The 12,830-nt window shown below is 29.4% G+C and overlaps 1 protein-coding gene across 5 annotated transcripts in view; it reads left to right on the top strand.

Annotated features, from left to right (window-relative positions):
* Positions 1-12,830, top strand: part of LOC145268451 (SWI/SNF-related matrix-associated actin-dependent regulator of chromatin subfamily B member 1-like) — a 60,986-nt gene that overhangs the window by 22,920 nt on the left and 25,236 nt on the right. For all 5 annotated transcript variants that reach the window (XM_080124018.1, XM_080124021.1, XM_080124022.1 and 2 more), the window contains exon 8: positions 426-507. In XM_080124018.1, coding sequence (XP_079980144.1) covers positions 426-507 — 82 coding nt within the window. The remainder of the gene's footprint in view (positions 1-425; positions 508-12,830) is intronic.

The following is a 12,830-nucleotide window of genomic DNA, read 5'->3' as shown; positions in this document are numbered from 1 at the left end:
GATGATGCTGTTTCAACAAACATGTAAATAAAAGTACCCCATCACAGAAATATATAGAAATAACTGGGTTTTTTTTTTGTTTTTTTTTTTCTCTTTATTTACTTGTCTCTTAACAAGAACAAAAGTTAGTCTATTTTTAATGTGGGGAAAATCGAGTTTTCCTGCTCGCTCGCTCGCTCTCTCTCTCTATCGTATAAAAAAAAAACATACTCTGGAGTGAGACTTAAATTGACTTGATCAAGAAAGATTTCTCTTTCACTGACTGGCAATAGAAACTGCATGGACCATTAGAACAGATATTACAATTTGCTAAGGCGAAAGAGTGGCAAACCAGTTTGTTTGTTTTTTTTTATCTATTTGATTCTCTTTTTATTTACTTATTTCTTCATACCAAATAATATATTTTTTATTATTATTAAATTTAGGACTTGGAGGAGAGTTTGTTACTGCCATTGCATACAGCATTAGGGGCCAACTCAGTTGGCACCAAAGAACGTATGCATTCAGGTAAGTCTTTCTTCACCTCTCGGCTTTTAGTAAATACTATTGCTACTGCTGCTAATGCTTTTGGTGTAAGGGTTTTATTTCCTTCTCCTTTTTATGCTTCCTTTATAAAAAAAAGCTTTTTAAATGTTTATACACAATCTATTTGCTAATTATACACTAACAAGCATAAGGTGTCCAATATCTAATCAAGCCTGTCTGTCCACATCTGGAAGCAAAGCAAGCAATTCGCTTTTAATGTAATTTATTTTTTATATTGAACAACCACCAAGTGTCAAAATATACTCATCTCATACTGAGGAGCAAAGTTAGACACAAGGTCTTTTTTTTTTTTTTTTTTTTTTTTTTTGTAAAGAAAATCCAACTCCCTTCCTCCTGCCCATACTCCTACCTCCTCACAAAATGTTGCACTCTAAATTGAAACACATTTTTAAATTACCTTAGTCTCCTTCTTGAACTGAGGACAGAATAGATAAACATTTATTTTTTTATCTCTATATAAATAAAATGAACTCCTTTTTTCCCGTCTGATTTTGACATTAATAGGATTAAAAATCAAGATATTTCATGCAAATATAATATGCACAAACGGCAGAACAATATCTGAGGTGTGTTATAGGCTTATTATTTCTCAAATTCCTCGATAATCTTAGATTTCTATACTTTTTCTGCTGAGAAGTCACGGCCAAAATCGGTTAAGATCAATGGAAGTGGTAAAATATTTTCTCTCTAATAAATTCCTCCTCCCCCTGCCACCACTTAACACCGTTTGGGGATCGTTCACAAGGAACAGTTGAGAAGAGAACACCGGTTTGGCTTCGTAGTTCTTTCATGTGAAGTTATTTAAAATCACTAAACTAATCTGCAGTGCTCTGTGGCGTAGTGGTTAGCGTGCTGGACAATTCACATTATATTTTCACGTTCGCGCCGACCTACCGTAGTCGGTTTTTTTTTTTTTTTTTTTTCCTAAACAACTGGAATGGACTGTTTTTGGTGGCCGAACTGTTAACGTTGCAGATGTTTTTTTGGTTTTTTTTCACTTTATTTTCCTACTTTTACTCATGACTCCTGGTTTGATCCTTCCTACTTACCTACCATAACATTTTTTAACCCCCCCCCCCCCGTCCCGGAAACAAACACTCGGGCAACGCCGGGTACCCCCGCTAGTTCAAAATAAAATCTAAATTATATTCCATTCAAAAATTAAAAACAAGGCTATAAAAAATATACCTTGGATATTACACTAGCCCAAAGGCTAAGTTTCTGTCTGATTAAATCTCTGACATCTCTTCTTTTTTTTTTTTTTTTTTCTTTTTTTTATACTTGTTGACAGATCATTGAAATTTATTATTGATATTGGATTGGGGTATTGACTAAAAACCGCCTGGATTCTGAAATTTGTTTTTAAAAATAAAAATCAACTCCTGTAAAAATGGTCAACTTCAGCAGCTAAAAGAATTTGACTCCTGAAGAGTCCCTATTTATTTTCCTTCCCACAAGTACAGTGTCAGACACAAGGTCGTTTTTTGGGTTTTTTGTTTTTTTTAATGTGAGGAAAATCCAGCTCCCCAAAAACTGGGAGTACTTTAGAGTAAAACAAAAACTAAAATTGCTTCACTCTAGGATTTCTCCTTTACAGACCAAGGACAGAAAAAAATGAAGTACAGCATCAGAACAGATACTACACTTTGGTCCGAAGCCAAAAGTTAATTTAAAAAAAAAACAAAAAAAAACAGTTTCAACTCTCAGCTCTTGTAAAAAATTGCTATTTCCCTAACCTCTCACCTCTGATTACTATTACATTTCTAGCAAGCATAGATTGTCAGTCCATGAAGAAGGCGATTCTATTTTAATAATACTACTGTCATTATGTTTGTCCACTCTTGCGTGGTAGATTTTAATTTAAAACCGATTTTGTCATTTAATATACAACCTGGATATAAGAGATCCTGATATAAAAAGAAAAATCGGTACTTGTACAGTTTAGTCAAGACATTAAAAAATGAAAATATCGGAAAAAAAGGTTATATTTCACATATCCGTTATGAAACGAATCACATATCCGTTATGAAACGAAGTTCTCCGAAAAAAAATTTCACTTAATTTCATCAAGTAGTTTTTTACAGCAAAAAAACAATTTGTTATGATACCGAGCAACAGGTTCGATTTTTAGGAAGAAAAGCTAGAATTAAAGATGGGATGGGAGTGTCGGCGCTTTAAATTGAGTTATCTCCCCGTGGCATATTGTTCAGGTTCAGCAAATTTCATAAGAACGTATGTTTCCGCTGTAAAAAAAAAAACTACTCGATCAAATTAAATGAAATTTTTTTTCGGAGATCTTCAGTCCAAAACGGATACGTACAATATAACCTTTTTTTCAATATTTTCATTTTTTTAATGTCTTGACTAAACTGTACAAGTGCCAAAAAAGGGATATAGAGATTTTCTCTGCTCCCAAACTAGAGCCTGTGTGCTGCATAACCCGGATATAAAACAGCTCTGGGGATCTGAGAAAAGGTTTCTTATATCCGGGTTATACTGTATTGGCATTTATCTGCTAAAGAAAAAAATATGCCAAGATGTGAATCTAATTTTTACAAAATAGGCTTTAATATCAATTGACATTAATATGAATTATTAACGTGGTATTAGGATTTATAATGTAAGTTTTAAAATTAACTTGTAGGAAAATTAAATCGGGTTTGTTTTTTAGTCACCACTTATCAAGGTCTGAAGGCCACTCGAGGATAAGAGTTAATGAATGTAATGTGGTAGTGTAGTAATTGTTAATGGTATAAATTGGGTACAATTTTATTATTTATGGGGGCAGTTCAACAAAAATTTGTTTACATTGGATTTGAAGACTACTATGTTATATTCAACCAGGAAGCAGGCTAACAGAGGCTTTTGTTCATGGAATCTGTGTGGGGGAAATCGTATATAGTAGTTATAACTAGTCGAGCATTTTTTGTTTTTAAGTTTGGCAAGGAGGACCATAATAGTCTGCAGAATGGGAAACTTTGAAAGAATGGGTGACAGTTCTTAGGTTAATAGGTATAGAACAAATATCGGCAATCTACAACCTACGAAGGTATTTTGACTATTTTTAACATGGGATGAGGCTTTCGAATTCAACAAAATGCTTGTTTTTCTCTTCTCCTGATCCATCCAATCAAATTTGAACACTATAACTACAAAAACATGTTCTAACCCCAATCACCTACATTTCTATATAAAAAAAAAAAAAGTGTTTTTAAATATGCATAAAACCAAAAGCTCAGAGCCGATTTGACATGCTGACATTAGGTGAAGACAACTTCGAAGCGATAATCTTGTCTCAGCGTTCTACTTCATTCCTCTAACAGCGACTCCCATACCCTTGCCATCTACCCTATGTAAGTTGCTGGAATCTTTCAATGGGCCATGTTATCTTTTCAATGACTGTTTAAAACATACACATCATAATTACATCCATTTCACTTGGATTTTTTTTTTTTATTATTGTTTTTCTGACTTTCCAATGTTTATTTTCACTATGGTTTTAAAGAAGGGGGTCTGCTCAGGTAATTTTGCTTACTTTTACATTGATGCCCTTTTTCGTCTTGCTCGCAACCAATCATTACAACACAATCTGGCTTGCAGGGTCAATTGAGTTGACGACACCTGGTATAGAACAATAGAAGGTTCTGTTCACAGCAAAAGGGCAATGAAAATATTGCATGAAATGATAAAAATGAACTTGAGAGAAAGAGGGATTAATAAAGACCTGGGCAGGGATAGGTTAGTTAGGAAGTCAATTTCTAAAATTCGTTCAGCGCATGTAAACTGGATATTAATCAAAACATGATTATTGAAAAGAAAAGAAGCAAAAATTATTTGAAAGAAATGGACACTTCATAATAGTTGCATTTATTTATCAACTTTTCCAGAAAATCTAACAATTTTTCTCGTAGAAGAACCACATTTCGTTTATATTTAGAATGTAATTCAAAAACATTCAAACAGATGTCATAATTTCTACTAATATTAAAAAAAATATTTAAATACTTACTAATAATAGATGTTTTTATTTGTTTTTGTTAGCGATACTTTCTTGAATAAATTCAATTATTTATACGAAAGTGCATTTTTATCTAAATGCAGGTTTTCCTATATATTTTTATGCTTCTTCGCTAGGTAAATGTCTGAACATTCTTGTAAAAATAAACTTTATTCAATTTTATTCTTTAGAAAAAATAATTCATGAGTACGCCAAACACAAATTTATCAAATAAAGTCACTTTCGTTTAAGAAAAAAAAGGAAGTCAACTTCATACCCGATGTATAATTTGGATTTTTTTAAAATAATAAACGCGGTTTTTCATATATATTTTTATGTTTATTTGCTAGGTAAATGTCTAAACATTCTTGTAAAAATAAACTTTATTTCATTTATTCTTTAAAAATATAATTCATGAGTACGCCAAACAGAGATTTATCAAAAAAATTAGTTTTGTTTTAAAATCGAAATCGTTGTTGGATATTAAAAATAATGAACATGGTTTTCAATATATAATTTCATGTTTATTCGCGAGATAAAAGTTTAAAAATAAGTTGTTTTTTTCTGTATAAAGTTATTTTCATGACGGAATGAAATTTGGCCTGTGGCGTACTTTTTGGCGAGCTGGCATCCCAAAAAAGAATCACCCGTTTTCTACCTAGCTGGCTAAGTCTTTAGTAGTTTAACTTATTTTAAAGTATTCATTCAGTTAAAAAAAAAAGTAGTTGAGAACAAGAAAAAAATGCCCAACAGGAGAGGATTACATCTTTGAAGTCTCGATAATAGTTCAAAAATAGAAAATTAAAGAAAATACTGAAGGGGGGGGGTAGTTTTTTAAAAAGTTATGTTAGTGAATTAACTAACAATTTAATAAACAAAAATATCATAAAAACTGAATTAACTTGAAAATACTATGAAAAAAATAGATTTTTAAATTTAGTAATCAAGTAAAAAAAAAAATGCCAATTTTATTTTTGTTGTGCAATAATTTCTATCAGTTTGAAATATGTTAAACTTTTTAAAAAAAACATTGTTAATGAATGTTTTGGTAGAAAAAAGTCCATTAGTGTCAGCTCGTTGTTACGAATTCAAAATAGGAATATCTGAGCGATAAAAGCAAAAGTACAAATCCGGGATAGATCTCTATTATTATTGGGGTCTCTTTTTGAACTGAATAACACTTTAAAATAAGTTAAATCACTAAAAACATATCCAGCTACATAAAAAATGAACACTTAGAAAAATCGGTTTTATCTTTTACGATACAACAGTAAACAAGTGAAAATATATTTTTTAATAATTATGGAGAGGTGTGTTTAGTCTCTTCTAAAAACAATATCTCCTTCTAGAACGGTCATAAGATGTGTTTTCAATTTCAATCAATATTTATTCAATAATGGTCCAATTTTCCTACCGAGCAAAAATGGACAAGTTTTCCTAAATTCAAACTGCCTGGAAAATTCCAACAATAGCATAGTCCTTATTCTGCATAAGTATTATAATAAAAGGAATTTGTTGACACTAAGTAAATAAACAGTGGTAGGTTTGTTTTTGTTTTTTTTTGGGGGGGGGGGTATGTGTTCACCTAGTAAAAATAGGTCAGCTTGACCTCTTTTCCTGTTTTGAGTCTGGGATTGTTTGAATTGCTATAATAATTATCTTTACATTTTTTACTGAAATATTTTATAAAAAAAAAAAAAACATTTTCTTAAATGTTAAAATTATTTGTCAATAATTTTAGAATTGAAAATCATCAAAGAAAATGGCCACAATATACGCTTGACAACAGTTTAATTGGTGCCCGGAAAACTCGTCCCGGGAAAACTCGTCTCCGGAAAACTCGTCTCCGGAAAACTCGTCTCCGGAAAACTCGTCTCGGGAAAACTCGTCCCCTTTCGCTAGGTAGGAAAACTGGTCCCTTATTGAATTAATATCGATTGAAAACACATTTTATGATCGTTCTTGAAGGAGAAATTGTTTTTTTAAAATAGACTATAGCCCCCCCCCCATAATATTGAAAAAAAAATTTTTTTACTTGTTTGATGTTTTTTTTTTTTTTTTTTAAATAAAATCGATTTTCTAAGTGTCCGTTTTCTACCTAACTGGCTAAGTTCTTAGTGGTTTCACTTATTTTAAAGCGTTTATTATGTTCATAAACGAGACCGCATATTTTTTTATATTAATATAAAAAGAATTTACTTATTTACTGTTGTTATAAAAGGGTAAAATCGATTTGGGTTTGTATTACTGTACACATAGATTCGAAAAAATTGTCAAAAAACAAATATATAACAAATAAATGTTATCAAAGGCAAGATAAGTTACTTTCCTACCAAACTGCATATATTTTTCGTGTTTTTATTCAATGTAACATGTTTATTCAGCTCGAAAAACATACAGTGTTTACCGATGTATTGGAACATTCAAAATAGCGGCCGACTCGAAACACAGTAAGTTCGGGAATAGGTGTTATAAATAATAAACTAGACAAAATACTATTAAAAAAACACCGAATATATGTCAACCTATGTCACGGTAATATATATTGAGCGAATTTCTAACAGTATTTTGTCTAGTTTATTATTTTTCGAATCTATGTGTACAGTAATACAAACCAAAATTTTAATATTTTTTGAAATATAATTTAGAGAGTGGGGGGGGGGGGTTATATCTCCCTCGGAAAAACAACCAACAAAAAATGAAATTAAAAAGATTCTTGATAAACGATAGCGGAGTTTTCAATAAAATTGATTAATAAATATATTTAGTGATTACTTTTTCTCTGAATGATTGATTTTAGAATTTTGAAGTAAAAATTAAAAAAATTAAAAATGAGTTAACGAGAGATTGTTAGCACATGGCATCTCTCGCGCCAAAAAAATATTTCGCTTTTGATTTATTAGTTAATTTTTGCAAAATTTGACAGGACGACAATAAATGTTGATAATTGATAGAATTATAATTTTAAATAACGCATGAGTGCATTGCATTTGGTATGAGAGAAAACGAAAACATAACAACAAAAAACTATCATAATTAAAAAACCAAAACAAAAAAGTAACGCTCCCAGTTTTTAATTTTTGTGTTTTGTTTTTTTATTATTGTTTTTATGACTCCAAAAAACATCGTTAAAATAAGAACCAAAAAATTTTTTAATTAACTTTGTATGAACATAATAAACGCTTTAAAATAAGTGAAACCACTAAGAACTTAGCCAGTTAGGTAGAAAAAAAAACAAAAAAAAACATTAAACAAATAAAAATATTTTTTTAAAATATTATGGGGGGGGGGCTATAGTCTATTTTAAAAAGCAATATCTCCTTCAAGAACGATCATAAAATGTGTTTTCAATCGATATTAATTCAATAAGGGACCAGTTTTCCTACCTAGCGAATGGGGACGAGTTTTCCCGAGACGAGTTTTCCGGAGACGAGTTTTCCCGAGACGAGTTTTCCCGAGACGAGTTTTCCCGGGACGAGTTTTCCTAAATTCGTTTAATTTTATACAAATTTTTTAATGTATATAAAATGAATTTAGGAAAATCAGGCAACTAAAGAATAAGTATTGATTGAAAAGAGATTTTAGAATCTTTCTTGAGAGGGATATAGATTTAAATAGGGGTCAGCAGCATTATAACCCCCCCCCCTTCCCCTCATCCTCCTAGTGAAAATTATACTAAAAAATAAATATTTAAAAGATATTTACTGTTGTTGTAAAGAAATGTTTGAAAGTGTGTGTGAATTTTGTAAGGATGCAACAATGAAATTGAGTGTGTGTGTCTTTGCACGTGTATATCTATATATAATAATTACACAAAACTTTGTGTTCAATATTGTTTTCAACTTTTAAAAAAAAAGTTGCATGTGTATATTAAGGGTAATTGTGAAGACAAAGAAAATGGTTAATTAGATTTTTTTTTTTTTTTTTTTTTTTTTTTTTTTTTTTTTTTTTTTTTTTGAAAAGCAAATTTTGTGTTTAATATTATTTTCAATATGAACAAAAATATTTGATTATTAAGGGTTATTGTCAAGATCAAATAAACTGTTTACAAGCTACAAAGTTGATCTTGAATACTATATCATTGTTTTTAAATATTTTGTTTATAATATTGTTTTCACTTTTTAAAAAAAAACTTACATGTGTTTCTGAGGTAGGGGGCGGTAGCAGTTTATTCTAGAAACGAAGGGGAGCGATGCGAGCCTGAAAAAGTTTGAGAGACTGTTTTAAAGTTAGTAAAATTTATTTTTCTAAGTGTTCGCTCAGAACACAATTCTTGTATCAGTTTTTCCCCGAATTTAGGAAAACTCGACCCCGGAACACTCCTCCCCTTTTGCTAGGTAGGAAAACTGGTCCCTTATTGAATAAATATCGATTGAAAACACATTTTATTACCGTTCTTGAAGAAGATATTGTCTTTAAAAGAGAATACACATCCCATAATATTTTTTAAAAAATATTTTTACTTGTTTACTGTTGTTCTAAGTTTTCGTTTTCTACCTAGCTTTTGGTGTTTCAACTTATTTTAAAGAGTTTATGTAGTTAAAAAAAAAAAAAAAAAAAAAAGTAATGTCGAGTGTTACTTATGAACAAAAAATGTTCGACATAAGAGGATCACGTCTTAGGAGTCTCGATAATTGCTCAAAAATAGAAAATTAAAGAGGTAGATATAGTTTTAAAACGGGCGCCCTCCAAAAGAAAATACATTTGTATATTTTTAGGTAATAATGCACATCCCATAATATTTTTAAAAATATTTTTACATGTTCATTGTTTTAAAAAAAATTAAATTGCTTTTTCTAAGTTTTTGTTTTCTACCTAGCGTTGTAAGTTTTTGGTGTTTAAACTTATTTTAAAGAGTTTATTTAGTTAAAAAGAAATAACAAATAATGTCGCACTCTACATTACTTAGTAAATAATTTTTAACAAAAAAATGTCCGAAAATTAAAGAAAATAATGAAGTAGATATAGTTTTAAAACGAGCTTCCCCCACCTCCAAAAGAAAATAAATTTGTATATTTTTAAGTATTGCACAAGTGCCTCCGAAATGACTTTTAAACAATACCCTCTCGTCCCCATGTTAAGAATGGCTTTCGAAATAACGTTATTTCAGCGCGGTACCAAAATTACATAAGATCGTGTTTTCTTTTTTGTTTTGTAATAACACAAGAATTATTTAAACTGAATTAATTTTTCTAAATGAAATAATTGCTTTCTTTGATAATACACGTTTTCTTTCTTTATTTTTGTTTCGTAATGACACAAAAAGTGTTAAAAGTAGAGTATTTTTTAAAAATAAATATTTGGTTTCGTTTTTCGTATCTTAACTCCGTAATCAAGTTTAATTTTTTTAAGCAAGAGTTAAAAATAATTTTAAAAAATATTATGGGGGTGCATAGTCTCTTTTAAAAACAATATCACCTTCAAGAACTGTAATAAAATGTGTTTTTAATCGATATTTATTCAATAAGGGACCAGTTTTCCTACCTAGCAAAAAGGGGGGGATTTTCCGGAGACGAGTTTTCCCGGCATCTTTTTCGCCATTATTATATTAATAAAGCAGGATAAATTGAAATACTATTACAAGATTAAATCCACCATAATGGATTTTAGTTTCTTCATAAATAAAATAAAAATTGTTACGATTTATTTGAAAGAAAAGAAAAACTTCAGTTTCAGTTAAATGTACTTTTTTAGACAACTTGATCAGCAGCGATTAGAACACTGAATTACAACATTTTTAAGGCTTTAAAAAGTAAATTAGAAATTTCATGCTCGGTGAAAATGACAAAAATGGATAAATAGGGAAGAATAGCATGAGGAAGGAATATCGATGAAAATATCACATCATTTATCAAAATATTGGATACGTAAAGCAAATTTAAAAGAAAATCTACTTTTAAAAATTGATGAGGATCTTTACCTATTCTACACACCCACAAAATTAAGTTTGTTTTTGTTAAGGTATTCATGTGTGAACATCCTGAAAAAAATTGTTTAGAATTTAAAGTGGGTGATTAGTCTTGCATATATAAGTAAATGCTAACTAATTTTTATATCTTCAACTGGGAAAATCATAAAACCACACAAAATTGCCTTGATTTGTTTATAAAGAAACTAAAATGCATTATGGTTGATTTAATCTCATATGATCTTAATTTGCTACTTTTTTTTATTATGATAATTGAAAAAAATAATACATATATTTACCTTCCTTGCACTACATTAGAATGCAACAAGATTGAAAGGTTGGGATTGTAAAGCCAACGCACGAGAGGACTGTGCACTGTGACCCAGAAAAACACTTGAGTAGCCCTGTTTACATTCTTAAAATTTCAAAAACATTCGCCAACTTTGGCAAAATAGAAAAACCAGGCATCTATGGAATGAATATTGATTGAAAAAAGATTTTAGTGACCATTCATAAAGAGGATATAGTTTTAAATATTTACTGTTTTAACGCAAATAAAATTTCATACAATTTATTTAATTGATTTTATATGGCATAATCACGTTGACACACCGGTTCCCGATTTATGAAAGACTTTAGTTGTGACCCAAATAATCTTTTGAATTATTATAATTAATTACTGTTATATCATTATAATTTATAAGAATAATATTATAATATTAATCTTATTATTATATCATAATAATTTATAAGAATAATATTATAATATTAATCTCATTATTATTATATCATTATAATTTATAAGAATAATATTAATCTTATTATTATATCATTATAATTTATAAGAATAATGTTTGCACTTTGAAAACATTATTTCATATTTGAATTATAGTAATTAGAAAGTGAAATAACACTTCATTTTTCTTTTTCTCCAAAATAAATCATTTTTCTCTAAAATAAATCATTTATATTAATAAACAAGCTTTCAACTTAGTTTTCATCAGGTTCTGGGTTTTTTGTCTTTTGCGACATATGGCTTAATAAGAATATAATATCTCTAATATTTTTAAAATATGAAACAATGTTTTCAAAGTGCCAACATTTTTCTTATTAACCCATACCACGTATCCATGTGTGACACAAGGCATTTAAATCAACTGTTACTAACACCGCGGCAAACTACTATTCACAGAGGGTTTTATTTCACTGATGGGAAAGATGATTTCAAAACAAAAAACATGTCAGTACCTGATGAAGACTTAAGTTAAAAGTTTGTTTATTCTTCAAGATAAATGATTTATTTGGGAGAAAAAGAAAAATGCATTGTTATTTAGTTTTCTAATTCTATATGATTAGGATTTATAGTTTGAGATTTGTTTTCAAAATGGCGGATAAGACAGTCACTCCTTTGATACTCATAAAATTTGATTTTCTATTTAAAAATATACCTACAGGATTAATTTATGATTTTTGAAATGTGATATTTTTGTTTTGTTATGGATACATGCATCATACAGGTTTTTTTATTTTTGGTTTAATATAGGGGGAGTTCTGAACAAGAACTAATTTTTTTTTTTTTTTTTTAAGTTTAATGTCTGTCAACAGTTGATATTGTGTATTTGCCTTAAAACTCTAACTCCGACACTTAACGCCTGTCAGCAATGATCATGCTTGTTTAATTAATAGACAGTTGTCGTATAATTTGCTTCCATATTTGGATTTTTTTTTTTTTTTTTTTTTTTTTGTGCGTGCGTGTCCCATTATACCAACCACTCACCCTCCATCCCAACCTGTAGGAAGTTTGTTTCCTCCATCCCCTGGTTTATATACCATTGGTTCTTTTCCAAGATACACTATTTTTCTCGCTTAAATTTGGGATTTAAGAGTTTTAGGGGTTTTTTTTTTTTTTTTTTTTTTTTTTAACGTTACTAATTATGAAAACCTGAACAATTTTTAAAAAATATATTTTACAATTAATTACATGCCCAAGAAATGAAAAAACAAGCTTTTATTATTTGAAAAAAATTGTGTGTCTATCTACTATTATATAAAAGTCACTTTGTGTGTGTGTGAGAAGTTTCCAAACAGCCGAGTTTATCTTTTGCAAATTTCACATAAGCCAACTTATATGTCTGGCAGTGTTCTTAGATTTGTTTTGTATAGAAACTCATCTGATAAGTATCGAAAAAAAAAAAAAGTCTGATCCTAAGAATACGCTTTCTTTCTTGTAGATTAAAAAAATTTTACAGGGAAATATTTTACGTTACACCGGTAAGTGAGATAATAAAATCTTAGCAAATTATTTTTTCTTAAAAAAAAAAAAACAGAATTATTGGCATCTGGAGATATAGCTCAGTGGTAGAACATTCGACTATAGGT

This window comes from Euprymna scolopes, chromosome 43, assembly GCF_053919585.1.
Source record: "Euprymna scolopes isolate OS-2025 chromosome 43, ASM5391958v1, whole genome shotgun sequence".
In the NCBI taxonomy this organism is placed as follows: Eukaryota; Metazoa; Mollusca; class Cephalopoda; order Sepiida; family Sepiolidae; genus Euprymna; species Euprymna scolopes.
Note: the sequence above shows the minus strand (reverse complement) of the source record. Positions and strands in the feature narration are given on the sequence as shown.